Genomic DNA, 26396 nt, shown 5'->3' on the forward strand with positions numbered 1-26396 from the left:
CATTTAATGGTGGCCACAATTCTTCCCTCAGTATACTTTAGGATTAGAACATTTTTTTTACTGCACAATCTGTAGAGCAGCTCCTTCAACAGGTCTGACTTAAATATAAAGAACATGCTTTATTGTATTTTAACGGTTGAGTCAGTGTTTTTAAGTCCTTAGAAAATCAAACTAGTAGTTTGATGATGTTCTATCTGATGTAGAAATGATAATTTAGTGAATTAAAATGAATACATACCTTTTATATTAAGTCCTTTTAAAAAACCCTAAAGAGACTCAGGAAAACAAACAAAATACTGCATCCCTTAAAGAGTTTGTTTTTTATCAGTGTCTTATTATACATTCGAGTGTAGAGCTGGTGCGTGTGTTGTTTCCATTTCCTTAGCTCCATCAAGGTTGACTTAAATGATCAATGCATTTGTTTAGATAACATTTCTCTTGGATCTGTCCTCAGCCTTTGACACAGTTGATCACCAGATCCTGCTGAGAAGACTGAGGGATGAAGTGGGACTGTCTGGGTCTGTGTTAGAATGGTTCTCATCTTACCTTTCTGGGCGCAGTTTTAGTGTATCTGCCAATCAAATGAGGTCTGAATCGGCAGATCTGTTGTGTGGAGTCCCTCAAGGTTCTGTTCTGGGTCCTTGCTGATGACATCCAGCTTAACTGCTCTTTTGATCCAACTGAGCCCCAGAGGCTGAACAGCTTAGTCAATTGTTTGCTAGAAATCAAACAATGGCTGAGTGAAAACACTCTACAGCTAAATGTGGACAAAACTGAAACACTGGTGATTGCTCCTGATGATAAGATTCCAGGGTTGAGTCAGTACTTGGGTGACTTAGGTCAGTCTGTCAAACTGAGCCTGAGAAACCTGGGTGTTGTATTTGATAAAGACATGTCTCTTGTTCGACATTGCAGAAAACTGACCAGAAACTGTTTCCTTCAACTGAGAAAAATCTCTAAACTTAGGAAAATGTTGTCGGAACATGATCTGGAGCTTATAATCCATGCGTTTGTTTCTTCTCGTCTGGACTATTGCAACAGTTTGTTTTAATGTCTTAACAAGAAGGATCTGTCTCGTCTGCAGTTGATTCAGAACTCTGCAGCGAGAATTCTGACCCGCTCAAGTAGAAGAACTCACATCTCTCCGGTCCTTAAAACTCTTCACTGGCTTCCAGTTTCTTTCAGGATCAACTTTAAAATTCTGGTTCTTACTTTCAGATCTATTCATGGTCAGGCTCCTCCTTACATCACTGATCTGATCCAGCCTTACACCCCAGCTCGGGCTCTGAGGTCTGTGGATCAAAATCTACTTATGGTTCCACGCACACGGCTCAGGACCAGAGGAGAGAAATCTTTTCAGGCTGTTGCTCCTAAGCTTTGGAACGATCTTCCTCTCTCTTTGCGCTTGATGGAGTCTACTGACTCCTTTAAGAAACATCTTAAGACGTTTCTATTTGTTCAGGCTTTTCCTTGAATTTCTCGAACTCCTGTTGTGTTCTCAGTATTATCTTGATCTTTAAAGTATGTACTTTTTTGAGTATGGTTTTGATTGTTTAAGCGCTTTGTGACCCTGGTCTCGAAAAGCGCTATATAAATAAATATTACTTACTTACTTACTTACTTACATGTGTGCTAACCTTCGCTTTGACTGGAGTTGATATAAAAGGTTTTATTTCCGAGTGAATAGAGTTATCCAGCCTTTACTACTTCGGGATGAGTCAGATATCTGGTGCCTTTCTTCAAATGCTACCTTGGGAAAGAGGCTATATTACCCCCAACCCGCTTTATACCATCTTCCTGTACACTTTGGGGTCCATTTAAAACTGTTATTTGCCTCTTATTGTCCCAGAGGCCTTCAGCGTATCAGCCCTGCACACCCTCAACGTCCCTTAGATCAGCTGCTTTTTGTTCTCCCTGCTTCTCTCTCTGCTGTGGTTTCTAAGCATTCAACTCTTCCCTTCCTGTTTTTAAACTGTCTTTCAAAACCCATCTTTAGAAAAACATTTGAAAAAACAAGATAAATTGAAAACAAATATCATGAAAAATGTTGTCTGCTAAATCCCATTAACCTTGAGGCTTTTGTGAGGAGGTTTTTGTCAGATTTAAAACCTTCTTTAAACAATGAAAGATACATTTTAATTGCAATTACAAGAGAAAGGACCAGCAGAGTTTCCAGTTCTGTGTCCCAATCCTTTCTGAAACAATGATGTGTTCACACCATTTTTTTAATCATTATTTCGGGGGTTTTGCATTCTTGCATTTAATGTTTTGCTAAAACTGGAGAGAAAATGAAAAAAGGATGTACTGTATGTTCACATTACTTACAAAAATATCCTCTTAAATGATTGCTTCTTCAGAAATAAAATAAATGAAATTAAAGGAGTAAAATATGTCTATTTTTGTGTTGGTTGTCTTTAGTTAATAGCCTCTATCTTCTCCCTCAGTCCAATGTACAGGTTGTTATTATCAAGGTCTTTCTGCTAGATTGTGTAGCACTTATATGTCGCTAGACCACGTTGTGATGCTTCTCAAAGATCACTTGAAAGCTGTAAACGCATGTTTTCTTCTCCGACAACAACGGAACTCTGGTCCTGAGCCTAATGGTCCGGCTTCATTGTGTTTCCATAGAGACGGAATGTTGTTAGCGCAGCACTCGGATAAGTGGCGGAAGGTGTTGGACGAAGATGGATGTGAGAGTGTCGCAAGTGTCTCCGAGATCGGTGATTCCATCTCCACGCCACCTTGTTACGCATTTCATTTTAAGTATGTGTTCATTTCCTTAGTTTTATTTTCACAGGCAGGAGTGGTCGCTGCAGCAAGTCGCCTTTGTGGAGCCGCGTGTGCACAAATATCACACTGAGAGTGGCTGTTGAACTTTGGAAATGTCATGCTCGGCTCTTCACAGACATCACTGTGGGTTCACTCCTGCTTACAACACCCCAGCAAGCCTCCCCTTCTCCCGCCTATCTTTCCACTTTGGTGTCGGGAACGAGGAGACGTCATCTTTCAGAGCGCTTCAGCTGTGTTGAGTGGAACAATCTGGGAAGTCCTCTTTGGATTTAGTGATCAAAGGATGAGACTGTCGGAAGACGTTCTTGATCCTCTTTGATATGTGCTTATGATGCTGTGAATTATAGCTTCTGTTGCTACAGCGGAGTTACATAAGGGCTACTGTTGGCACAAAGACGACCGATCAAAATGTGCAATTTGGGATCATCAAGTACCCTAAATCTGTTTTTGTAAGGCAGGATGAGGACGACAGGAGCACAGAGCTCCCGCACATGGAAACACTTTAGATGGATTTGAATGCATTGCTGAGGGAAATGTCAGAACATACTGTGGATAACTTCTTTATGTGCATGTGAAAATAAAGTAAACTGGATCCAGTCAACATAGAGAAAAGTTTAAGTACAGACAGAGCTCATAGATGATACTATGAATAATGGGTGGATTATAAGTATGGATCATGATAGAATTATGGATGGAATGATGGAATGGACACAAGAACTTACAGAAGTGTTTCGCTGAAGAACCAGAGTCCAAATCTTACCTATAGTTGGCTCAAAACTCATTCAAATTCAACACTGAATCAGGATAGCTCGGAAAACAGGAAGAACAATGGAAATAAATTCGAAGAAAGGAAGAAAACTGCTGGATATTTGATCTGAACCTATTGTCTTCTACTGTTTGTGATAGCGTTTTTGATGAAATATACGTTTTAGTTTTGAATTTGATTATGCTTAATGTGCCTTCATCAGTTCTTTGACCTTTCATTGTTCATTGTTTGTGTTTAAAATGTTGAAACTTCTGCTTCACAAAGATTGTTTAAAGCATTAGTTCCAAGTACATACGTTTTCTTATCACAAAATAAAGCTTTGTGGTCTAAATCCTACATCTAAAAACTGTGTTTCAATACCTGGCTTAATACTTAAACATCAGATATGTAGATGTTGTTTTTAAAATGTACTTTTAAGAACAGTGTTTCACCAGATAAACCGGAACTTTATCAGAAGAATGCAACCCTGACAGGGTTAATGTAGCTGTGTACTGCCCTCCTGTGTTCATAGTTTGATCTGATTTTCTTTTTCAACTCTGTTAACAAGAGACCCGAGAAGCTGCTTCATTTATCATCCCTGCACTGTAAATTAGTCATGATAAGGAATATAAATACTTGTAAATAAAGTAGTCATATGAATGAGATAATTTGATTCTATTTTAGTGTTAAAAGGTGGAAGGTTAGGGTTGAAGGTATGCAATGTGTGAAATGATGAAATATAGCCGTTAAATTTGGCAATACATTCAAGTCGGTTTATCTCTTAACAGATACAATATGAGGAAACTATTGCGTTCACTTCTCAATAAAGACTATGGAAACAAGATTATCCCGAACTGAACCGACCTGACGACATCCTCTCCTCTCTGCCACGCACAGGTACGGCCCTGAACCTGACCTGCCGAGCCTTCTTCGGCTACAGCGGCGACGTCAGCCCGCTGGTCTACTGGATGAAGGGGGAGAAGTTCATCGAGGACCTGGACGAGGAGAGGGTCCAAGAGAGCGAGATCAAGTAAGGCACACACAGCTGGAGTTTGGCCGCAGCAGCCGGGAGGGGAAGTCAGAGCAGATGTCGTAAAAGTCGCTGGAAGAATCAGATGGCATTGTAGGTTTTAGCTCATTAACTCTGAATAACGTCCATTAAACCATTTTCCAGTGATTTGTGTTTCCTTCCGAAGCAGCAGCAACTTGTTTATGCTGCAGTGTAATACAGAGAAGTGGATATTTGTTTCCATCGTCGCAGTTTGGATTCCATTTTCACTGTTAAATATCAAACGCTTATTACAAACTAAAGGATTAGCAGAGAAGTATTGACTTTGTTTGAGAATCATCTTGGCGATGAGAGTGAGTAGTGGGTTTTATATCTGTTGGGTTTTTCATTTTCAACACTCTAGTTTATGCTGCTACAGTTATAAATAGTCTGGGTTTGCTTACTTCTTCAAAACGAGACAGTTATTCCACATTTCTGTGAGTTTTACTGCTGATAAAAGTAGATAAGAAGATTTTAAAGACACATCTCAATTATTCAACCTGATGCCAATGATTTTAAAATTACATGTATAAACAAACTGAGATTTAATAATTTTTTGCATATTTAAGTTCACAACCAAGTGTTTTAAGCTGCTGTATTAGAACTTTCTTAACCAAATCTGACAGTAATATCAGTTCATACATTATTTTCTTTGAAATTCTGACTCGAAAGATAAGAGGAGTCACTGACCAACTGACCTTCTTCTAATAAAATCACCAAAATATTTGACTGTTAAAATCTGTTTCACATCTTACCGATTCTTCAATGTTATTGCACTGAGAATCCTGTGCATTAGATCAACCTTCAAGGAATTACTGTAATATGAAATACACATGCGCGATCTGCAGTATTGTTGCTAGGTTACAATTATTTCCTGCTAATTTCTATAGTTGAATGTACAATGTTCTTAAATAACATCTTTTGTTGAGCAGTATTTAAGTCTCCTGTAGCTAAATGATTTGTATTGCTTTGCCTGGTGGGTCACTTAGATAAATGCTAACACCTGGTGACATAATGGGAAATACTCATGCTCCTTTTCTTACGCTAAATAAAGAGGATATATTTTAATGTTCATGGTTAGATATGGAAGATAATGACCCATAATATTTTAATATTTGTTGGTTACCTACCTGTGTACAAACTGAGACATGTTTGACGCAGTTGTCTCCTTCGGTTTTACAAACAGTACACACGAAATATTGTCTGTCACCTTCAGAAGTGTCCACTGAAATATTTAAACCGACCACATCTAAACAAGTCCATTCCCCGGACCTCTACATGTTTCCTATTAGGGCTGTTTGAAGACGCGGGCGCTCCGGGGACACAACCCTGTCAGATGGTTAACAGCCACCATTTCTCACACCGCCACTAATGCTATCTCCCTCCATGCACACCACCTTATAGCTGGGTGCAGATGGGCCATAGGGACGAGTAGGAGGCAGAAGACAGAGACAAGAAAGTCTTGTACATATGTGATTAACACCAAACTGCTAACAAACGGTGCCTTATATATACAGGAAACGTTGCAATCTTTTCTTGTGACAGAAGTAATTTCATTCTTACAGGTTGGTTTCTAAGGCTCTTCATTATACATAAAAATATTGTTGGTTGAGTTTCCATTTTTACTCCAAGAAAAAACACTTGTTCACATGTTGTTTTAATAATCTGTATTGGTAAATGGATGAATGAACAGATGGGTGAATGGAGGGATGGATGGATGACGGACTGGTAGATGGGTGGATTGACAAATTGATGGGTTGATGGATGTATATACAGTTTGATGGATAAATGGGTAGGCGGGTAAGCAGGTGGGCAGGCAGGTAGTTGGGTAGTTAGATATGCAGGCAGGTAGGTAGGTAGGTAGGTAGGTTGGCAGGCAGGTAGGTAGGTAAGTATGCAGGCAGGTAGTTAGGTAGGTATATATGCAGGCAGATAAGTAGGTAGGTAGGTAGGTAGTTAGGAATGCAGGCAGGTAGTGAGGTAGGCAGGCAGGCATGTAGGTAGGTAGGTATGCATGTAGGTAGGTAGGTAAGCAGGCAGGTAGGTAGGTAGGTAGGTAGGTATGTTGGAAGGCAGGCAGGCAGGCAGGCAGGTAGGTAGGTAGGTAGGTAGGTATGCAGGTAGGTAGGTAGTTAGGTTTACAGGCAGGTAGGTAGGAAGGTAGGTAGGTATGTAGGTAGGTAGGCAGGTAGGTATGCAGGCAGGCAGGTAGGTAGGTAGGTATGTGGGAAGGCAGGCAGGTAGGCAGGCAGGTAGGTAGGTATGCAGGTAGGTAGGTAGGTAGTTAGGTTTGCAGGCAGGTAGGTAGGTAGTTAGGTAGGTAGGTAGGTAGGTAGGTAGGTAGGTATGTGGGAAGGCAGGCAGGCAGGTAGGTAGGTAGTTGGGTTTGCAGGCAGGTAGTTAGGTATGCAGGCAGGTAGTTATGTAGGTATGCGGGAAGGCAGGCAGGCAGGTAGGTAGGTAGGTAGGTAGGTTCACTGAACACTGTATTAAGTATCGTTTTCAAACATATGTGAAGACCAATTTTAAATGTGCTCTTCACAATCCACACTCATCACGAGTCACTCTATAATTTAAGTATCACATTGTGTTCATATGTATTACTGTCAGAGGCAGACACATTAAGTTAAGTGGCGGCAGAATCTAACTCATTTTTCCACTTTTTTCGTTCAAGGATTTTGTTTCTCACTGGCAGATGGATTATCATAATTTTTCTTGCAGTCGATCAATAATGTATGTAGTTGATCGTTCACTCTGTCGCTGCCTGAGGCCTTTTGCACATAGTCGATGCATTATAAGTATTAGCATAAAGCTATAAAAAGTAGGAGTCAGGAGTTACATGGAGGTTTGCAGAACACCAGCAAAATGTGTCTCTAACATGGAGCAAGCCAAGTTCTCTTGTCCCTTCTTCTTTCAGGCTGGCACCCACACACTTTTGGCCTCATTCCGATGCAGCCACAGTCAAATGCCAGCCTATAGCGGGGCAGTGGTGCCGTGGCCTCTGAAAATTATCTGGCATTTGTTTTTCCAACTCTGAAACTATTGATTTGGGAACTCATTTCTATGGCAACCCCTGCACATAAATTTTCATTTGCCAAACCTGGACAGGAGCTATTGTTGTTATCGTTGCACGGATGACTGGACATTAGCATAGACCGCAGAGATGAATAAATTAGCCAAACAAAACTCGTTCAGCATAATCAGGGCAGCGATCAATACGCTATTGAACAAATTCACTGGTTGTTTTCGCAGGTGTGTGTGGGATTGAGCATTCAGACAATTGTTGTTAAATGAATGAGAGAAAAGACAAGTAAAGCAAATATTTTGGACCATAATCATAGATGTCTTGCCCAAAATACATGGATTGGGTTAATGGGGGCGTTGCTTTAACAGACCGATCTTTAGATTAAAACGGCAACAAAAAAAACCTCAAAATAACGCTGAATCAGTGTAAGTCTTCGGCTGTTTTTTTCCTTTACAAAATGGTTTTCTCTAGTTTACAGTTGTATTAATTTAGTAAACCTGACAAGCATCTTTTCTAAAGAGACTGGCTGATGTTTCGATTTTTCAGGATCTGTGACCCGGTATAAAATGCCTTTACAGACCTATACTGGGTATTGGGGACCACTCTTCTATAGGGCTATTTAGTGAGATGTTGCTGGTCATGTGATCCTATGCAGTTGATAAAGCTCTAGTTTCCACCCCTCCAGGTATACCAGGGTTTTAGGGGCCCTTCATACAGCAGATGTACTGACAACCTCAACAGTTTAACCTTTAAACTGTCAAAAATCGTGCTGGAAAACCAACCAACGCACTATTAGCTTGACTTAGTTCCAACTGGAGATACACTAAAGTCGTGTTGAATACAATAAAAAAATATGCGCAATGCTTCTACATGTATCTGTAAGCACAGACTATGCAATAAATACAAATTTCTGTATGTAAATCATAAAAATGTTCAATATTGGCGTAAAGTTAAGAAATGAGAATAAACAAAAATAAAATACATTAATTTTGAAACTAATATTATTCAATTTTCCATAGGTTTACTACATATGAGTCCATATATTACTAAACAATACATTTTGATTTTGAGAACCAGAAACTACTCAGGACCCAAACACAGGCAAATCTGGTAGAAAACATAGACAAAAGTAGAATTAGAAAATACAAAGGATGCGAAGGAAGAAATTTAGGTAATATGACAAAAGAAGAAGAGGGATACTGACATGAGGCAGGGTCCATATTTTTAGAGCCCACTAGGTCAGCGGTCCATAACCTTTATTGCACAGCAGACCAGTTTAATGTCCACCTTTACACAAAAACCGTGCGTAAGAAAATCAGTGGGGGCTGTTGGCTGGTTTCTTCAAAACAAAATTGTCTGATATGGAGTTTGTGTTTTATTTATTTTTATATTTTTCAAATGCATATTTTTTAACCAAAACAGCCATCTTGACAAATCCAGAGTCACAAGCTGACCTCATTATTTTCTTCAAAATTAAACTCTGGGAGAGTAATAATTAATGCAACTATAAAAAGATAATACTCGAAAAATAAATGGTTTCCTCTCTCTATGCAGTCTGGTAATAAATGCCTCACGGACTGGTTCCCGTGACAGGACAACTGCTATGAATGACACTGGACTGAGCTTCATTGTTTCATGAAGCTTCACCAGCATGTCCCGCTTAAGAAAATAAACTCCCATCCAAATTCCAAGCATCCTTATTCATCCTTGCTTGTTGAACCTGACAATAAATACGTCCCGCAGAGAGTAAAGCACTTTAATAATCGTGTTAGTTAGAGTGGGGAACATATTCTGGCTATTTTCTGAACTAGTTTTCAGCAACTCTGCTCTTTTAATAGGCATAAACATGTACACAGCGTTGATTTATTGTTGTTTAACATAGCGAATGCTATACATAACATGACTGAAGGTCATGGCTTGAATCTTCTCCCTGCACAAAACTCCTGAAGGCAAATGCAAAGTGTGCAGCAACGCCCAGTGTTTTGCAGAGTTTATGATTCTTATCCATCAGGTGCCGCGGTTATGAGTGTGAAACTGGAGGCTTCAAAGTATCTGCCTCGTCCCCCGAGAGACATGAATTATTCCAGCAGCTCGTATCTCACAGGACTCCATCCCACAAACGATGCGCAACAAAATCAGCTTCAACTCCAAATACCATCCACCGTCCCTGTGCAGAGAGTGTGCTGCACTTTCAATTACCAAGGCCATTTTCAAGCGACTCCTTGGCAGCTTGAAGGTGAGATCGGAGGGAGAGTAATTATGCCCATCGCTCCAACTTCTCCATCTTTTACATACGCCACATCCCAAACACAGCCGCAAAGTGCATTTAATCTGAGGACATGAGAAAAGTGGGCTAAGTAGTGCCAGTCTATAGTGTGAGAGAGCATTACCTCTCTATTGCCTCCTCCAGCAGGCTCCACCAGGGCCACTCATTTACTTTACGGAATATTACTTGCTCTCCGCTCTCCGTTACCATGGCAGCCACTATAAAAAGATTTCCTTCTCATCGCTGTTATTTGATTTCCCCCTCCTGCACAATGCGAAGAAGGGTCCTTATTGATTTTCATTTCTCGTGTGTTTTGGATGCAGTGAAAGAAATTAACATACTATGGCGGATTCACAGTCAACACGTTGGGCTGCAATATGTTGTTTGATTGATGTGCTTCACTTGAGTCTTACCTCGACTTCGCTGCTTAATATCTTTATATTAATTATTTCCTTCTTTCCAGGTTGGTCAGGGAACATCTGGGGGAGCAGGAGGTGGCCATTTCCCTCACCATCGACTCTCTGGAAGAAGAAGACCTGGGGAATTACTCCTGTTACGTGGAGAATGGTATCGGTCGTCGCCAAGCTACTATCCAGCTGAACCGGAAAGGTGAGAATTCATAAAGATGTAAAATGACATTATTAGGAAATTATGCAGGTGAGGAGTGACACAAAAAAGGTTGTCCCCTAAGTAAGGTTCTGGACCGGTTTAATATTTCCTAACAGTTCATTTGTGTGTGTTATGGTTGAGTCTATCGTACTTGTATGTTCCTGCGATATCTGTCCAACGTCCAGGAACTGGAATTGGAAGCCGAGACACGTCGTAGTGAAAGTTTTAATAACACACATATATTAAAAGACAAATCGTTTCTGAGACAGGAGGAACAAAAGGTGAAATACACAAACTAAATAAAGGGAAAAACCTGTAAAAGACCAAAACAAGCATCATTCACGGATTGAAAACAAGGTTGTGAATCATAGAAAACAAACCATAAATACCGCAGAGGTCGACACATATGAAAAGAAACAGCACAAACACTCATGGAAAGATCGAGAAAAGCACCAGGGAAATGAGAACAAACACTAAGGATGATCGCGTTACCAGCATAGGAACATCCTGACACTACGGACTGTAACCAGGAAGCTTAAGAAGAGCAAGCAGTATAAGAAATTGAATATTTATATTTGCACCAGAACGCGCTGATATTAAGCCACATATTTTTTCTGTTTTTGTTTAAATGCAATGTATGCCTGACTTATCTCAATGCACCTTTTTTACTTTCTTTTATCTGTTTTATTGTGAAATGTAACATGGGGCGTGGTCGACAATGAACATTTTGGTTTTAATTTAACAGAGTCAGTCTAATTGTGTTTGTATTGTACGTATTTTTTGTCACTCTGCAAAAAAATAAATAAAAAAAAAAGTTTTTAAAAATAAAAAAAAAAATAAAAAAACAGGTTGAAGAACGGATAATTGGTTCAAATATATCGATTTAAACGTTTTAAGTAATTAAAGTAAAATTGATTACAATGAGCATAATGTAAAACCAGGTGGCAGTAACATATAAGTATAAGTAGTATAAGTATAAGCGAAGAAGACATTTCTCAACAGTGGGATTCTTCAGAAGATGAGTGGATCCAGATCGTAGTCTACAACGTCAAAGTTAAACATCAATACTGCCTGCTTGTGTAGGGATTTTACAAAAAGAGAACTATAATGTGATACACTGGTGGTATCTTATTAAAATGCAAGGAAAGGCAGCGTGGGAATCGCTCTCCATTTCACCCCCCCGCTGACTGAACCCGCCGTAGCAAGCAGGTAAATGCTGCCTCTGTACAGGACATAAGTCCGTGCAGCAGCTTGCTCAGATGGAGAGGCGATAATAGAGACAAGGGATGAATGAAGAGGCGCAGACAGAGCAGCAGGAGATGGACACAGTGATGGGGAGGGAGATGAAACTGTGGCATCTTGTTTGGAAAATGCCTTCGTCCTTTTGTAACATTTTCACAAGTTTCATCACGAAAGCAGCCAAACTGCAGAGGCTCGTGTCACTAGAGCGAATAACATTCTCATTATCTTCTCTTTTCTTTCCCTCCATCTGATTTGATTCAGAACCAACAAGGCTATTCAACCTTAATCATCCGCGCCGCACATTGAGACCAGACGCATCCTAAATCTCAAACGTCTGATTGTATATGCATTTTCAAGCTTTGTTTTTGTCGAACATATTCATATTTCTGGCCGTGTGTGTGTGTGTGTGTCTTCAGCAGAGCTCATGTACACGGTTGAGCTGGCAGGAGGACTCGGAGCGATCCTGCTGCTTCTCATCTTCCTCATCTCCCTCTATAAATGCTACCGGATCGAGCTGATGCTTTTCTACAGGAGGAATTTCGGCAGCGAGGATGTGGATGGAGGTAAAATGAATCACACTGTCTGACCGAAGCCCCTTTAACCTCCGATGTTCAACTCCAAACTCCGCTCTGATTGAAAATTTAACAGTGAGAAAGTGGGATTTTTTTTTCCGATTGTTTAAAGGGAGGTGAATGATTCGTTTCTATTTACTGAGCGGGTGTGTGTGTGTGTCCGTGCATGTGTGTATCGGAGCATCTCATCGTGACACGACTCTAGAATCGGCGACAGAAGCCCATTTCCTCTCTGTGTGTACACTCTCGTCTCTGTTGCATAGAAAAGAAAAGGGACTGGTTTTCAATTTGTTTCCCATTTAAAAAAAGCTCTGTTTCCATATGTCAGGGCGTGATGGCCACTCGCCGCTGTCAAAGGTCAGATAAGAGGATGAAGGGCTGCGCAGGATCAAAGCTGCTTTTGATAACCCAGAGCAGCCAAACACATCCTCAGAGAGGAGATTGGTGATATAACATATTGATGGACAGTGATCGGAGTCGCTTTTAATATAGTGAAGGAGTTTTTTTAATAAAGTAAAAATCCAATGTTTAATAAAAAATGACTTATTTCTCTACCAAAAGCTGTGTTTACATGGATTTATAAAGCACAGTATATGTCAAATAAATAAAACAACTTTCAGGATTCAAGTAAACAAAATCAGGATAGTTGATCTAACACTACACTACCAACGTTTTTTTCAATCCCATCTGGTACTTTACTTTACAGATTTTAGTACTTTTGTAAGTTTCTTTCAATAGTTCAGTTACAGTACGAAACATACACTTTCTTTTCGTTTTGTATACACAATACTGCGGAATTTTCAACTAAAATCAAGCAATTATCAACTGAAATCCAACAATACATTGTAAATGTTTTAAAGTTGTTACAATTCTAACCGTCTATCAGCAAAGCTAAACTAAAAGTTTAATTCAGAGATTCAAATGTATGTCAGGGGTGCACGGTGGGGCAGTGGTTAGCAAGAGGGTTGCTAATTTCGCTTCCAGGCCAAGCCAACTTGTGACCTTTCTGTGGCACTCTGGTTTCCTCCCACAGTCCAAAAACATACAGAGGTTGATTGAGAACTTGGGGAAATTGTCCGTAATTATGAGTGTGTGTGTGAATGGTTGTCTGTCTTTGTGTGCCCTGCAACAGACTGGCATCCTTTCCATGGTGTCCCCTGCCTCTTGCCCTATGAAACTGGGATAGGCTCCAGTCTCGCGAGCTCCAGAGGAAATTATTCCAATTCCAACAAAGCTACAAATTTAAGACTCAACAGTACAACAGGGGAATCTCACCAACAAGCAAACAGGAATTATTTGTTAAGGATCCATTGTTGTGATGAGGAATCTTTTTTTCTGCTGAAGAAAAACAATTTGATTTTTTAGGAAATCCCAGATTAAAAAGCAATCACGGAAAACTGGCACGGAGGACTTTGTCTCTTTTGCCAAACAAAATCAATCTTGTTTTTAGCTGCAGTTGTAGTTTAGTTTAGTTTGTTTTTTTAGAATCTAAACTATTGGTCCCTGAGCATCAGATCAGGGCCTGGTACTGTGAGGAATTTGTTACCGGTAATGTTTTAATTATAGATTTATTGATTATAAATGTCCAACTATTGACATGACAAATCAAGATGTTTGTTCACTTGAAAATTAGTAAAACAAAATCATCATCTTGAGTCCTGCTGATACAGAATCATACTATTTTATTTTTGCTTTTTTTTCCAACTGTCAGGTAAATGAAAATAAAGCAGACATTAAATTGGTCTATAGTGCATAAAATGTAGTGGCCGCCTGACCTCAACGTCACAATATCTTGTCAAATCCATCTTGAAAACCTGAGTACAACTCTGTTATCTTTGCGGAACAGAAGTTAACTTCTGCTCGACTTCAGAATTTGTGTTTCTCTTCTCGTTTTAAATAATTAATCCGAGTGTTGCAAAACCTTCAGCGGAGAATGACCTCATTTCTTTTTGGAGAAAGGATAATTTGACTGTTTCTCCAAGTCCATTAATTATCTATTACACTGTGTTTTGTGGGCCCAAACTTTATCATGTTTAAGTCATTCCATTAGGGAGCACAGATACAAAATTGTTTTGATTTCCCGAGGTTGCTAGGTGGCTTATTTGCAAGGTTGGTTAGTAATTTGAGAGTGTTGTTTGATGTTCAGATCCGACGGAGCTCAGTCGTGGCCATGCTAGTGCATTTCAAAGATGTTTGCGATAAAGCCCCTTTTTCCCATTTTGGCTGGCCCATATTCCTGTCTCTGCAGAGAATAATGACTAGGACTTACAGAACATGTCACCAGTCTTACTCATCATCTATTTTCTGCTGTCTCAGTTCTTCCCTCTGTCTTGTGGGAAATCTCTCCAAGGTGTTGCTTGATTTGACGAGTTTTTGGTGTCTTCCCCAATTACACGCTGGCAGACTTTGTTACCTAAGGACATCTGAAAGTTTGTTCTTGGCTCTGACTTATTCCACGAGAAGTGCCACTTTGTTTGGATCCATTAACGTGTTTTACTATAGAACTTCAATAACAAAAAGTCCAATCGATCACACAGAAGGTCATAATAATGAATCTAATTTAGAGGTCTTTAGTTAGAGCTCCGCATGGTGGATTAAAAAGAAAAATATTCACCAAATGCTTTTTGCTTAACTTTCAGAAAAGGTTTATAAAATATCTCAGAAGTCCAGAAGCTATGTTGGGAATGTCAAAAATGCTAAACGTTATTGCTAATTCCAAAATAATTGTACTGTAAATACTGTTTTTCTTCTGTCTGTTTGTAAAGAAGTTCTCAATTTTGTGATGAAACAGTTAGCTTGTATTTTGAACTTCTGGATAGTATGATTACGTTAGTGATATTTGGCCCCCACTTCGTGGTCACGTCACGAACAAAACGAAAATAGTTTTAGAAAAGATGTAAAAATGTTAGAAAAATGTTAATAAAAATAATTAAGATCAAATTAACAGCGTTGATTTATTGTTGTAACCCCATCCTTGTCACCACGGTTTTTCACCCCAAATTCATCACTTCACAATGGAAGAACAGTAGAGTAGTGCTCCCTCTTTTATAGGCCTATGGAATCTGTGCTATAAAGTGTATTACACTGCCACATACAGGTTTGGCATGTGAACTACATAATTTTCAGTGATTTTACACAGATTTTTTCATGAAACTTTAAATTAAACCGTTGTGTTATATCAGGGTCAAAGTGACCCGAATGCCCGGTTAGGTTGTTCACCTTGACCCAGAGACAACACAAGGGATACCACAAACACATTTGTTTTCCAGGCCTTTGGGTCACCTTGACCATGAGATAAAACAACGGTTACAGAATGAAGATTTTGTTTAGTTGTGGTGACTAACTTTGTCTTCTCTTGATGTTTGTCTTGCAGAGAACAAAGACTACGATGCGTACTTGTCCTACACCAAGGTGGATCCTGACCAGTGGAGTCAGGAGACACGGGAAGAAGAACGCTTCGCTCTGGAGATCCTTCCAGACGTCCTGGAGAAGCACTACGGCTACAAACTCTTTATTCCCGACCGGGATCTCATCCCAACAGGAAGTGAGTCAGATTTCTGCGTGACCATCTTCGATGTTGTCCATCGTCTTGTCTTGTGTCTATTCATCGTCTTGTCGTGTGTTGTGAGTGACGATGAGTCTTATAATGCACTTAATGAAGCCAGAAGGCATAAAAGAAAATCATGAATCGCTCTTTTCCAAAACATGACAATAAATCACCGTCAGCTCCGTGTTTTCCTGGTATTAGCCGCCATTTATTTAAGGCTTGATGCACAAGGCATTCTGGGATACCCCTTTTTACCAAGGGAGGTCCCAAAGAATCTCAAAACTGAAGGTACAACCTTTACATTGTTCCTTATTCGTCAAGTTTTAGTATTTTTGTCAGCCCTCGTTGCCGTGGGATTGCAGATTTGGAGCATGAGGAACCAGTATGAGGATTAAGGAGATTAAATGGCATGTCCTGGGTCTTCCTCATAGCCTCCTACTGTTGGGCAGTCCTAATCAGAAGCCCAAGTCAGTTCATCTCAGAGCCTGAAGGAGTAGTGGCTCTACACGGAGCCTCTCCCAGATGACCATGCTCGATAAGGGAGCGCCAAACCACCCTGCAGAGAATACTCTTTTCAGACTTTTCATTTAGATGACCCTGTTCTTTTGGTCACTGCCCAAAGTTTGTGACCATAGCTGAGGTTTTGCCTTTTGGGCTATCTTCTCAACAAATGTCCACATCAATGCACCCATGGCACCCCCCTCTCTGTGGGCTCACCCCCTGTGGGAGGGGCCAAAGGGGTCAGGTGTAGTGGGTCCCTGGCAATCATTTGGACATGGAATGTCTCTGGCAATTGCGGTTGTTGAAAAAAACAACCGGTAAAACTTTGTATCATAGAGAAACCCCTCAATGCTTTTTTAAATTTGGCAAAGCTGAACTCAGAGCAAAGGTAGACGTCATATTATTGGATACAAAACAAAAATATTACTTTAACGTCAACATTATACGTCAGAATCAACAGCGGTATATAGAACTTAAACAAGCAGCTAACGCTAACGTGTGGAACAAGATGACGAGTGAGTTCAATAATAATGTGACCGTTATCATGTTTTGGAAATAAGCCCTTCATATATAGAATGTTATATATGTGTTGAAATTATCATTTCTTGCAAATATAAAGTAACTAATTACTTTATAAGTGATAGTATCGATGTCAGTTTGTGTCGAGACTTTGGTACTTTGGTAGACAGCAGTGAGTTCAGTTCAGTTTATTATGAATGTCAAATTCTGGCTGAAGTTGGCGATGAATTAAAGTCTTTCAGAATTATGAAGCCACAAAAAACTTTTCGCCTCCATTCTACTTTCTCCATTTTACTGTTTGTCTTAAATTTAAAAGTTTCTAAAGTAAATGTTTTTCTAGTTTTCTAGGAAAAGTCTCATAGTCACCCGACAACTCTACTAGAGCCGATGTTTGGCCGGCATATGAAACCTAAAAAAATCTGAATACGAGATACAATAGTGGTGTATTCATATTCATTATAGCTCTGCTATTTCATCTATGCTTTTATAAGTCCAAAAATATTCTATCAGAAAAAGTCCTCAAGTGTGCTCGCCGTGCTTAGTAGTCTGTCTGAGCCGTCGTACACAGCCTGCTCTAGTTAGCAGTGATGCTCTGTGTTTGTACTGTAGGCTTTCTGTGGAACAGATAAAACGCAAACACATCCCGGTTGAAACACAGAGAATTAAACATCAGTGGGAAGTGTGCGCGAGAGCTCTGAGCCTTGCTGACTCGGCCGCCTCTTGCCTTTAATCAAAAAGAAAATTGCCGCAAGCTCTGGCGGCGAGCTAAATCATCGCAGATGAATGTCCAATCAGGGAAATAGTGTTTGTGATTAATCGTTTGTGAAACAAGAGATGAAGTGGCGGAGATGAGTTTTTGCAACTGTCTATGTTTATGTCTGTCTTTTGTCTTCTTCCTGTGACCTGAATGTTGCCATGTCTATGTTTAGGTTTCACCAATGAGCATTACCCGGATGACACACGACTCTTCGGAGGTATTCCACTTCAGTCTTCTCCTCGTATTTCCTTTTCGCCGGCTCGTTGTCGTCCTTCCCAAGCATCGGGCTGTTTAATAGACAGCAACACGTCCCATAATTGAACAGATCCCACAGCTTTATCAATCATCTGACACCGTTTAGTGCAGCGCTCAGCTCACGACTGTAGCATCCGTCCGCTCCGGTATTGATCTCGACGCTCAGATACTTTGTCACACTGGTCAAAAGCAAACAATCAAATGAACACACTCTGCAAATTTTAACTCGGGGATGGATTTACTTATGGATTTAGAGCAACAAGAAGAGAACGCTGGATCAGTATTAGACCGTGAAAGACGGTATTAGACGATTTGTTGCGGCTCTTAAGGAAAACAATACCTACACCAGGGGGGGCCCCCAACTCCCTGGATTATATAGGGGACAATATGTGAGGCTGAAAAGCTGTTCCAGGTTATGAAGTGATAGATGTGTCTTAATTAAGAAAGTAAAAAATAATAATTATTATAATGTCCACTAAGGATGTTGATGGAGAGTTGATGAACAGATTTATATCAATTTAATGGGGGGTTTTTTATCGCTACTGAATCGATATTCAATCACTAATAACATAATTTACAATTAACGTAAAAAAGATATGTTCATTTTGGTGTTGCAATTAAACCTCCCAACACTAGACGGCAGCAGCCATTAAGTCCTCTGCAGCTAAAGATTCTTGGAAATCCTGCAAGATCCCAACGGTGACTGAGGACAAGAGGATACAGTGTAGAAATCACAAAAATTTAATAAAAGCGTTGTGAAAATAATGCGTAAGTGTGTAAAATATAACACGTTTAATTGTATCGTGAAATTAGCGTACCGCTACATCCCCAATATCCACACATATACGTTACATTTACTAATTTATGTAAATGTCTACGTATTTATTTCCAAATGATGGCGCTCCAATCCGTCCATACAAGACATACTAAGAAGCATGAAAATCGTGAGTTTAAATGGAACAAAGATAAATTCTGAATTCACCATCCCATTGTCTTGTGTGTCTGTCTATTGCTTGTTTATGTGACAATGGTTCCGATGTAAGCATGGACTGCACCAACTAATTTTATTACACAATCAAACAATCAAAAGCATGAATTATTACATCAGGCTAAATGTGTTGTTGTTCAAAAGTAACATTTCATTTAACGTCAGCGGAGCTTTAAAAGGATCCATTGAATGTGTAATATACAGGCTGCGCTCCTTTGTTGTAGCCTGAGCCCTTGTGGTGACGTAATTTAATTAAATGAATGAGGACAACTACATTATTGCACTGCATTTTAGGATTCTTAACTTAGCAAGTTGACTCAGCAGATTCCCCCCGCCAGGTGAAGAATGTCATTAGAATAATCAATTAACTGTATTAGATGCAGCATATAATGCTGACTCAACAAGAAAAACAAAAGGATCACACATTCAAACAAGCGTTACTTCAATAAGAGACAAATCCTGCAACAAAGGAAACTTGATCTTGCAGCAGCGATCAATAACAAGGCAGACGAAGTTTAGAAAAAAAGATTTTTCTGTAAATACACAATTAGGACCTAATGTAAATTAATGTGGGTCATTTGAAATTGTTTCCAATTTCACTGTATCATATATTATCATTTTATCCTGAGCTAAGGGTCTTTTTTTTACCACAAACGTAAGAATGACTGCAGATAGTAATTGAATTACTTCACTTTCGATTTTCTTAATACTGTCCTGAACCGTTGTCATTGAGTCATTGCAGCCCTTTCAATGTATCAAGCTGAATTGGCTAAATACAGTTAATAATGACATTTTATTACATAGTATAAGGATTTTTAAATAATCAATATATATGAAATGAAGTGAAATTATAATGAGAGCCATTTTTTTCAATCCTTATTTTGGTTACGGTATTGAATGTGACCCCTTAGAAAATTTAATTTCTCACCCTTAAGTTAAAGCAAGGGTGAGAAATGTATTTCCCTCAGGGGCCACATTACGTACTGTAACTGTTATAAGGGGCCGTCAAGCCAAAAGAAAAAGAGGACACTTTCATATAGCTTTCATATGTTGGAAATAACATCTTAAAATAATGATCTTTGTTTGATTTTTTTTTAATTTTAAGAAAGAAAATTTGACATAACATATATATTCATGTAAAATAAAATACATTGAATTCCAAAAATGTGTAATTTGCCATAAAATTAAATAATAATGAATTTCATTTACAAATATGATATGAAAACAAACTTTCTTGTACATTTTTTTTTATTAAACAGACAAATGAACAGTATAAAGGAGGAGAAAACATTTATTTAAACATAGACCTTTAAAAAGTTGTATGTAGAGTTCAACTGATACCAGAGAAAAACATTTCTAAATATATTTACAGTATTATTTTGACCTCATGGATAGAGTCAGGTCTGAGTTAAAGGGTGATTCAGTTCATCTTAACGACCTCTATCGAACTACCAAAACAGTTAATAAATCATGTTAAATAAATCATTTTAATCTATATATATTGTATAGAGAGTTCCAGATATGGATCTAGAAGAAATGTTTTGACACAAAAGCTTTAAAAACAACAACACTGCCCCCTGTCTGCCCCCCAGAGCACTGACACCTCATGTTCTCTCCTCCAGCCTACATCGAAGACGTGGCGCGATGCGTCGACCAGAGCAAGCGCCTCATCATCGTCATGACCCCCAACTACGTGGTCCGCCGGGGCTGGAGCATCTTCGAGCTGGAGACCCGTCTGCGGAACATGCTGGTCACCGGCGAGATCAAGGTCATCCTGATCGAGTGCGCCGAGCTGCGGGGCATCATGAACTACCAGGAGGTGGAGGCCCTCAAGCACACCATCAAGACCCTCACCGTCATCAAGTGGCGCGGCACCAAGAGCAACAAGCTCAGCTCCAAGTTCTGGAAGCAGCTGCAGTACGAGATGCCCTTCCGACGCACGGAGCCCATGCTGACCCACGAGCCGGCGCTGGATGTCAGCGAGCAGGGGCCCTTCGGAGAACTGCAGACCGTCTCCGCCATCTCCATGGCCGCCGCCACCTCCACCGCGATGGCCACCGCTCACCCGGAGCTGCGCTCCTCCTTCCACAACACCTACCACACCTCCATGAGGCAGAAACACTACTACCGCAGCTACGAGTACGACATGCCGCCCGGAGGAACCCTGCCGCCTCTGTCTTCTCTGGGAAACCAGCACACCTACTGCAACATCCCGCTCACTCTGCTCAACGGACAGCGGCCGCCCGGCAAGAGCAGAGAGCTCAGTCTGGAGGAGGCGCACGCCAACAACGCCATGCTGCCACTGCTGCCCCGGGAAACCAGCATCTCCAGCGTCATCTGGTAACGATCGGATTCCACGAAAAGGAAGGGAATCTCTCGGAGTAGCTGGTGGCTCCGTGATCCGAGGAGAACGTGATCCAGGTCCAAGGTGTGGGGGGACGACGACGGCAGAAGAGGTCCAGAAGCTGCAGAAGCTTCTTCGAACAGTATCGTCTTCTCCAGGGGATTTTTTACTAAGACGCCTGGAGCTACAATAATAACACACTGTTTTGCCAACACGCGAGATGATGGACTCGCTAGAACTTCACACGATCACTGTTTCTCATTTCGTATTTGATCTGCAAAAAAAAGCTTTGTTGGCTTTAAGCAGATGTGGGCCTTAAGATGTGTGGTACCAGGAGGCAGCCATGACTGACAGTCGAAGAAAACCTCAAGAAGCTGCAGTAGTACAGTCTTGGCCAGTATTTCAGGAGCAACGAGGCCGTTCAACCAAACATCTTTTCGACTTATTTTAATCAAATTCCAACCACTTTTAACTCAATTTATTCTTATCGTCCAAACAGTGGCCATCACTCTTAGCCATCATAAAGTAGATGACATGACATGTTTATAGTCTTAGACACTGCTTTTATGCTCTGAAGTCTATATTTCAAGTTGTTCAATGGCAACTTCTTAGATCTCTCAACTATAGCCATGAGTTCTATAGAGCAGGAGTCCCAACGCAACGGTATTATGTCAGAAAAACAGTAAAATTAAATCATATAGAGTTTGTGTTTCAGTCATTTTTTCTTTAATATACTTGAATTAAACTTAAACTTAAAGCGACTTGACGTGTCATCAGCCACAAGCTAGTTTTACTACTAGAGATAATACCATCTTTTTGTAAAAATAAAACACATTTCAGACGGTAACGATTAAAAATAAAAGTTGGTATTCTTTCTGCACTGCTATCCAGGGTCCATTGATTTAAATGCTATGGCTTCCCAAATTATTTTCTCCCTGTTAATCACTACCAACTATTTTATAAAAAAAATAATTTACTTAAGTACTGCATGTCCACTTTTAAAGCTTGGTCATCACATGATGTCAGTATTCCTTTTTTAGATCATTTTAATACAAAGTGGCGTCAAACTAATCACTTAGTTGAGTCAAAACTGGACTCAAATAACCACTTAAACCTCAATAAACTTGATCAACTTAACTGTATCTAGCAACACAAAATAACTTTATATTCACTAAACCAAACTAACCATGCAGATAAATACATTTAAATCAGTACAGCCAGGGGTGTTCAAACTTCCAAAACAGTGACATACAAAGAGCTTTAAATCAAAAATTTAAAGTAAAACTTTTCTATATCATCATTTAGTTCAACGCAAGATGGAAAATCTGTTCACGGGAGGACAGAATTAGCATCAGTTAGCATCTTTAACTAGTTGTTTTTCATTCGACTCATGTTCAAATCATGTTTATGATTTTAAAATAGAGTATTTTACGTTCCCTCGTTGAACAATGTTGGGCCGAATTAAATCTGCTACGGCCCCCAGGTCTTATCAGTCTTATCAATGTAGCAATGGTAATCATATTTCCTTAAGAGCTATTGAAACAAAAATAATAGCATTTTGGTAACATTCAGAATAAGAACTAACTTAATGGTCGCAGTCACATGTACCTGTTAACCAATCAGTGAAGTCAGACTGAAGGCAACACGCAGGTGACTTGGCGGCCATTTTGTTAATGTAAATTTGACCTAATTTACCAGCTCTTGTAAACAACACAAACACAGCATCATAAAAATACAAATTAAATCGTTGGTCAGAAGCAGAAGTGATGCAAGTCAATACTCCCATCTACTGGTTAAATTATTGTATCACAATAAGAGCGATGCACAGGTTCAGTAGACCTTGGGGTTCAAATCAAAAATATTTGTAACAAATTTGAATAATAATAATTCACTGAAGTAGTACGTTACTGCACATCTTGTCGCAAAATATATTGCATTTTTAAAAGTATTTTTTTGGTAACTTCCCTTGTTAAGGATTACAACATGAACCCTGACGCAGTGGAAAACGATCCACATGTGTCTCACATCAGTTCATATTTAGGGAACAAATAAAGGTACTATACTGCTCCACTGGGCTTTAAGATCCATTTGAAAGCAAACCTCTGGCCTCGGTGAGAAATACCATCAGAACAGGTTTTTCTGCGAAATGACAAACAGTGAGCGTCTCTTGCAACCACACACAAAAGGAAAACAGGGTCTTGTATATATTTCAAATTATTGGTAGCATCATCGTTTTCCTGTTTATTTGTTGTTCATTTCAATAATATCTGTTGCCTTCTCTGAATTCTTTTTTATTTTAACACATTTCTAAGACAGTACTTATTTAGGATTGTATCACATACTTTTAATGTCTTTTTTTTTTGTTTTGTTTTTTTTGTTTTTTTGTGAATTATTGTTTTTTTTAACACTTTGAAACTTGCCTGGACTTTTCAGGAGCCGACAGGAGCGTTTGCTAACCTGTACAAGGTGTATCTAGTTTGAACAGACACTCTTTTCAGAATCATATAATATGCAAAACAACAGAAGAGCTGGCAAAAAAAAAAAAGAACCTGAACTTTTTTGGGGGGGGGGGGGAGAAAGAGGGCGAGAAGGAGGGCGAGTCAGCGGGGTTGGTGCGAGTCACCTCCAATCAGAGCGACTAACGTCTCCCTCCAAAGTATTTTCTATTGAGTCAAACAGCCTCGCTGTTCTAGAGTGATAGTGAAATGCCTCACCTAAAAAGAAATCTGTAGATTATTTTAAAAGAAGAATTCTATTTTTGTAACAGAAAAGAGTTTGCTTGAGAAGTCATACTTATTTGCATTTCATCCAACCACCGGAAGAGGATTTGTGTATATGTGCTCTGCTGGTTTTTGTACACTTGGGTTTGTTATGAGATATTAGGTGGCTTTTTCCAATCCCACGAGGGAAAAAAACGATTTTAATTCCAATGTTTTTCAAAGCATTCTATTACTTCCATCCAGACGATTCTGTTGGTCCATGTGGAATAGTTCATGTTTAAGGAAAGAACAATACATTTGTGTTTTGAAAGACTTTTTAAATATATTTGAAGGTGTGTTTTTTGAGTATGCATAGCAAATAGATATGTATTCTATATATAATATAGATATTTATATAAACATATAAACACGATTTTCACTGGAAAACAAATGTCTATCTTTATAGAAACACAATCATTATCGGTTGCCCCTACTTTTCTCACTGCACATTAAAAACATGGATTTCACACCTGGTGTTTTCTTTGTCACAAGCATGAATGAGTTCCAATTGTGTTTTGTCTTTTTGCATTTTATCATTCAAAGTGTTGCACGAGGCAAATGCAACTTTTTCATGTGTCAACACAGCTCTGATCAGATCACAGTGGAACTTTTAAACAGGGGTCTTCAGATTTTTTATCAATCAGACAATTGTTAGAATATAAAAATGACATTAAAGTGATAGTTCAACCAATATTCAAATTTCACTTATTTCTTCTCACCCTCATGTCGACTAAGGGTTGGAATTATTCTCAGAGAAATCTGTTCCTTTTTAGAATTATAGGCAAAAAAAGTTAGCAACTCATGGTCAATTGTCTTCATCTTCGTCCAAAGAAACCCTGTAAAAACATTGAAATACCTCTGTGGTGCTCGTCTGTAACGTCTATCTTCAAACCTTCGGCGAGAGGAATTGTTCAGCAAAAGACTTAAATAAATCTTTAATTCAAGTGCGTTTTTAGTGGAAGTTATCAGTCTCTCAGCTCCTGCTTGACATCTTTCCTCATTCAAACACATTGCAAGTGTCATTGAACATTTACTCTGATGGACTCTTGGCTTCTGCTAAAATACAATCTTGAAATATCGATCATTTTTTCCGGAACAATTTCTCTCGTTGAGGCTTCAATACAAGATGGACGCTACTGACGATCACCATGGAGATATTTCGATGTTTTTAAGTGTCTTTTTGAAGACGAAGACAACTGAGCATCAGTCGCTACTTAAAAATGAACAAACATTTTTGTCTATAACTCTAAAAAAGGAACAGATTACTCTGAAAATAAAAAATAATAACGCTGTATCAGCAGGAACAGGTCTGGTTTCTCTGCAACAAGGTGGTTTCATGTAGGGATTGTGTATTACTCCTTTTATGTAGTTGTCAAAACAACTGATACATTTATTTTAATTTTTTTGGAGGTTTCCATATAACAAACTGGTACATTGTTTTCAGGCCACTACTTAAAAAGTGTTTCTGACTGTCTTTAGTTTAATTTAATTTTCAATTCATTCCATGTTATTTCAAGTTTCAAATATAACAAAGTTATCTCAAGAAATTCACATTTAAAATAAAACTATGTAAGTAAAACGGTTCCAACAATGAGTGAATCACAGTGAAGACAAACTTTGTTTGTTTTCCATTCCATTATTTGTTTTCTTTTGTTCTTGAATTTTGTAAAAATGTTTTTAAACCTTACGTATCTGGAAATATTTACCACCCTGTAAGTCATTTAATACCACAAAGAAAGAAAAAAAAAGAATGTTATGTTAATATTTTTACGGTTTGGAAATGTTTTTGTTTTGAAAAAAGACCAGTTCGCCTCTGAAAAATGTTTAACATTGGACTCTAAACACAAGAAGCTTGTCTCAGTCACCATTAGTCAGAAAAACAAACCTGTTAACTAGAGTAAAATACTAAAAGAAAAACTGTATATGGAACCATCTTGTTGCAGAGAATCCCATCCAGGGCTCCTGCTGATTCAACGTTATAGACAGATGTATTTTGCATACATTTATTTTTGTTTTGTTATGTTATTCATATGAAGCTATTTTTATGCGGTGGCCTCTCCGTGAATCCCTACATAAAACCAGTTCGCGGGGCAAAAACCTGTTGCTATAAAGGTTACTTCTTGATTCTTTCCATTACTTTGGAAGACTAGATGATTGTATTGAATTTACCAAAGGAAAACAAATGTTTGAAAACAGTCAATTAATTGAAATCAAGCTCGATTTCATGATCTTCACCGACTTATTGGTTGAGAATTTTTTTACCACGTGACAAGTCTATAGTTAAACCGCTAGAGGACGCTGTGCATCAAGTATTGAAACACCATCATTCGATTATGATTTTTACAGATTTAAACTGAAATGAAAAGGTTATTATTCTGTATTTATATTGTTTTACCGCTAATATTTCGAAGGACGTGTCCAGTTAAAGA

The 26396-nt window shown here is 39.1% G+C and overlaps 1 protein-coding gene across 4 annotated transcripts in view; it reads left to right on the forward strand.

The window, feature by feature from the left end:
- il1rapl1a (interleukin 1 receptor accessory protein-like 1a) overlaps positions 1-22646 on the forward strand; it is a 199489-nt gene extending 176843 nt beyond the window's left edge. Inside the window, exons 7-12 of one of the 4 annotated variants that reach the window (XM_087804153.1) lie at positions 4433-4565; positions 10338-10483; positions 12142-12288; positions 15671-15841; positions 17794-17838; positions 20487-22646. In XM_087804153.1, the coding sequence (XP_087660279.1) occupies positions 4433-4565; positions 10338-10483; positions 12142-12288; positions 15671-15841; positions 17794-17838; positions 20487-21208 (1364 nt within the window). In that variant the 3' untranslated portion in view covers positions 21209-22646. The remainder of the gene's footprint in view (positions 1-4432; positions 4566-10337; positions 10484-12141; positions 12289-15670; positions 15842-17793; positions 17839-20486) is intronic. The other 3 variants (XM_087804154.1, XM_087804155.1, XM_087804156.1) reach the window with 3 other exon arrangements.
- The last annotated feature ends 3750 nt before the right edge of the window (positions 22647-26396 follow it).

The sequence above is a fragment of the Callionymus lyra genome, chromosome 12 (assembly GCF_982586985.1).
Source record: "Callionymus lyra chromosome 12, fCalLyr1.hap1.1, whole genome shotgun sequence".
Classification (NCBI taxonomy): Eukaryota; Metazoa; Chordata; class Actinopteri; order Syngnathiformes; family Callionymidae; genus Callionymus; species Callionymus lyra.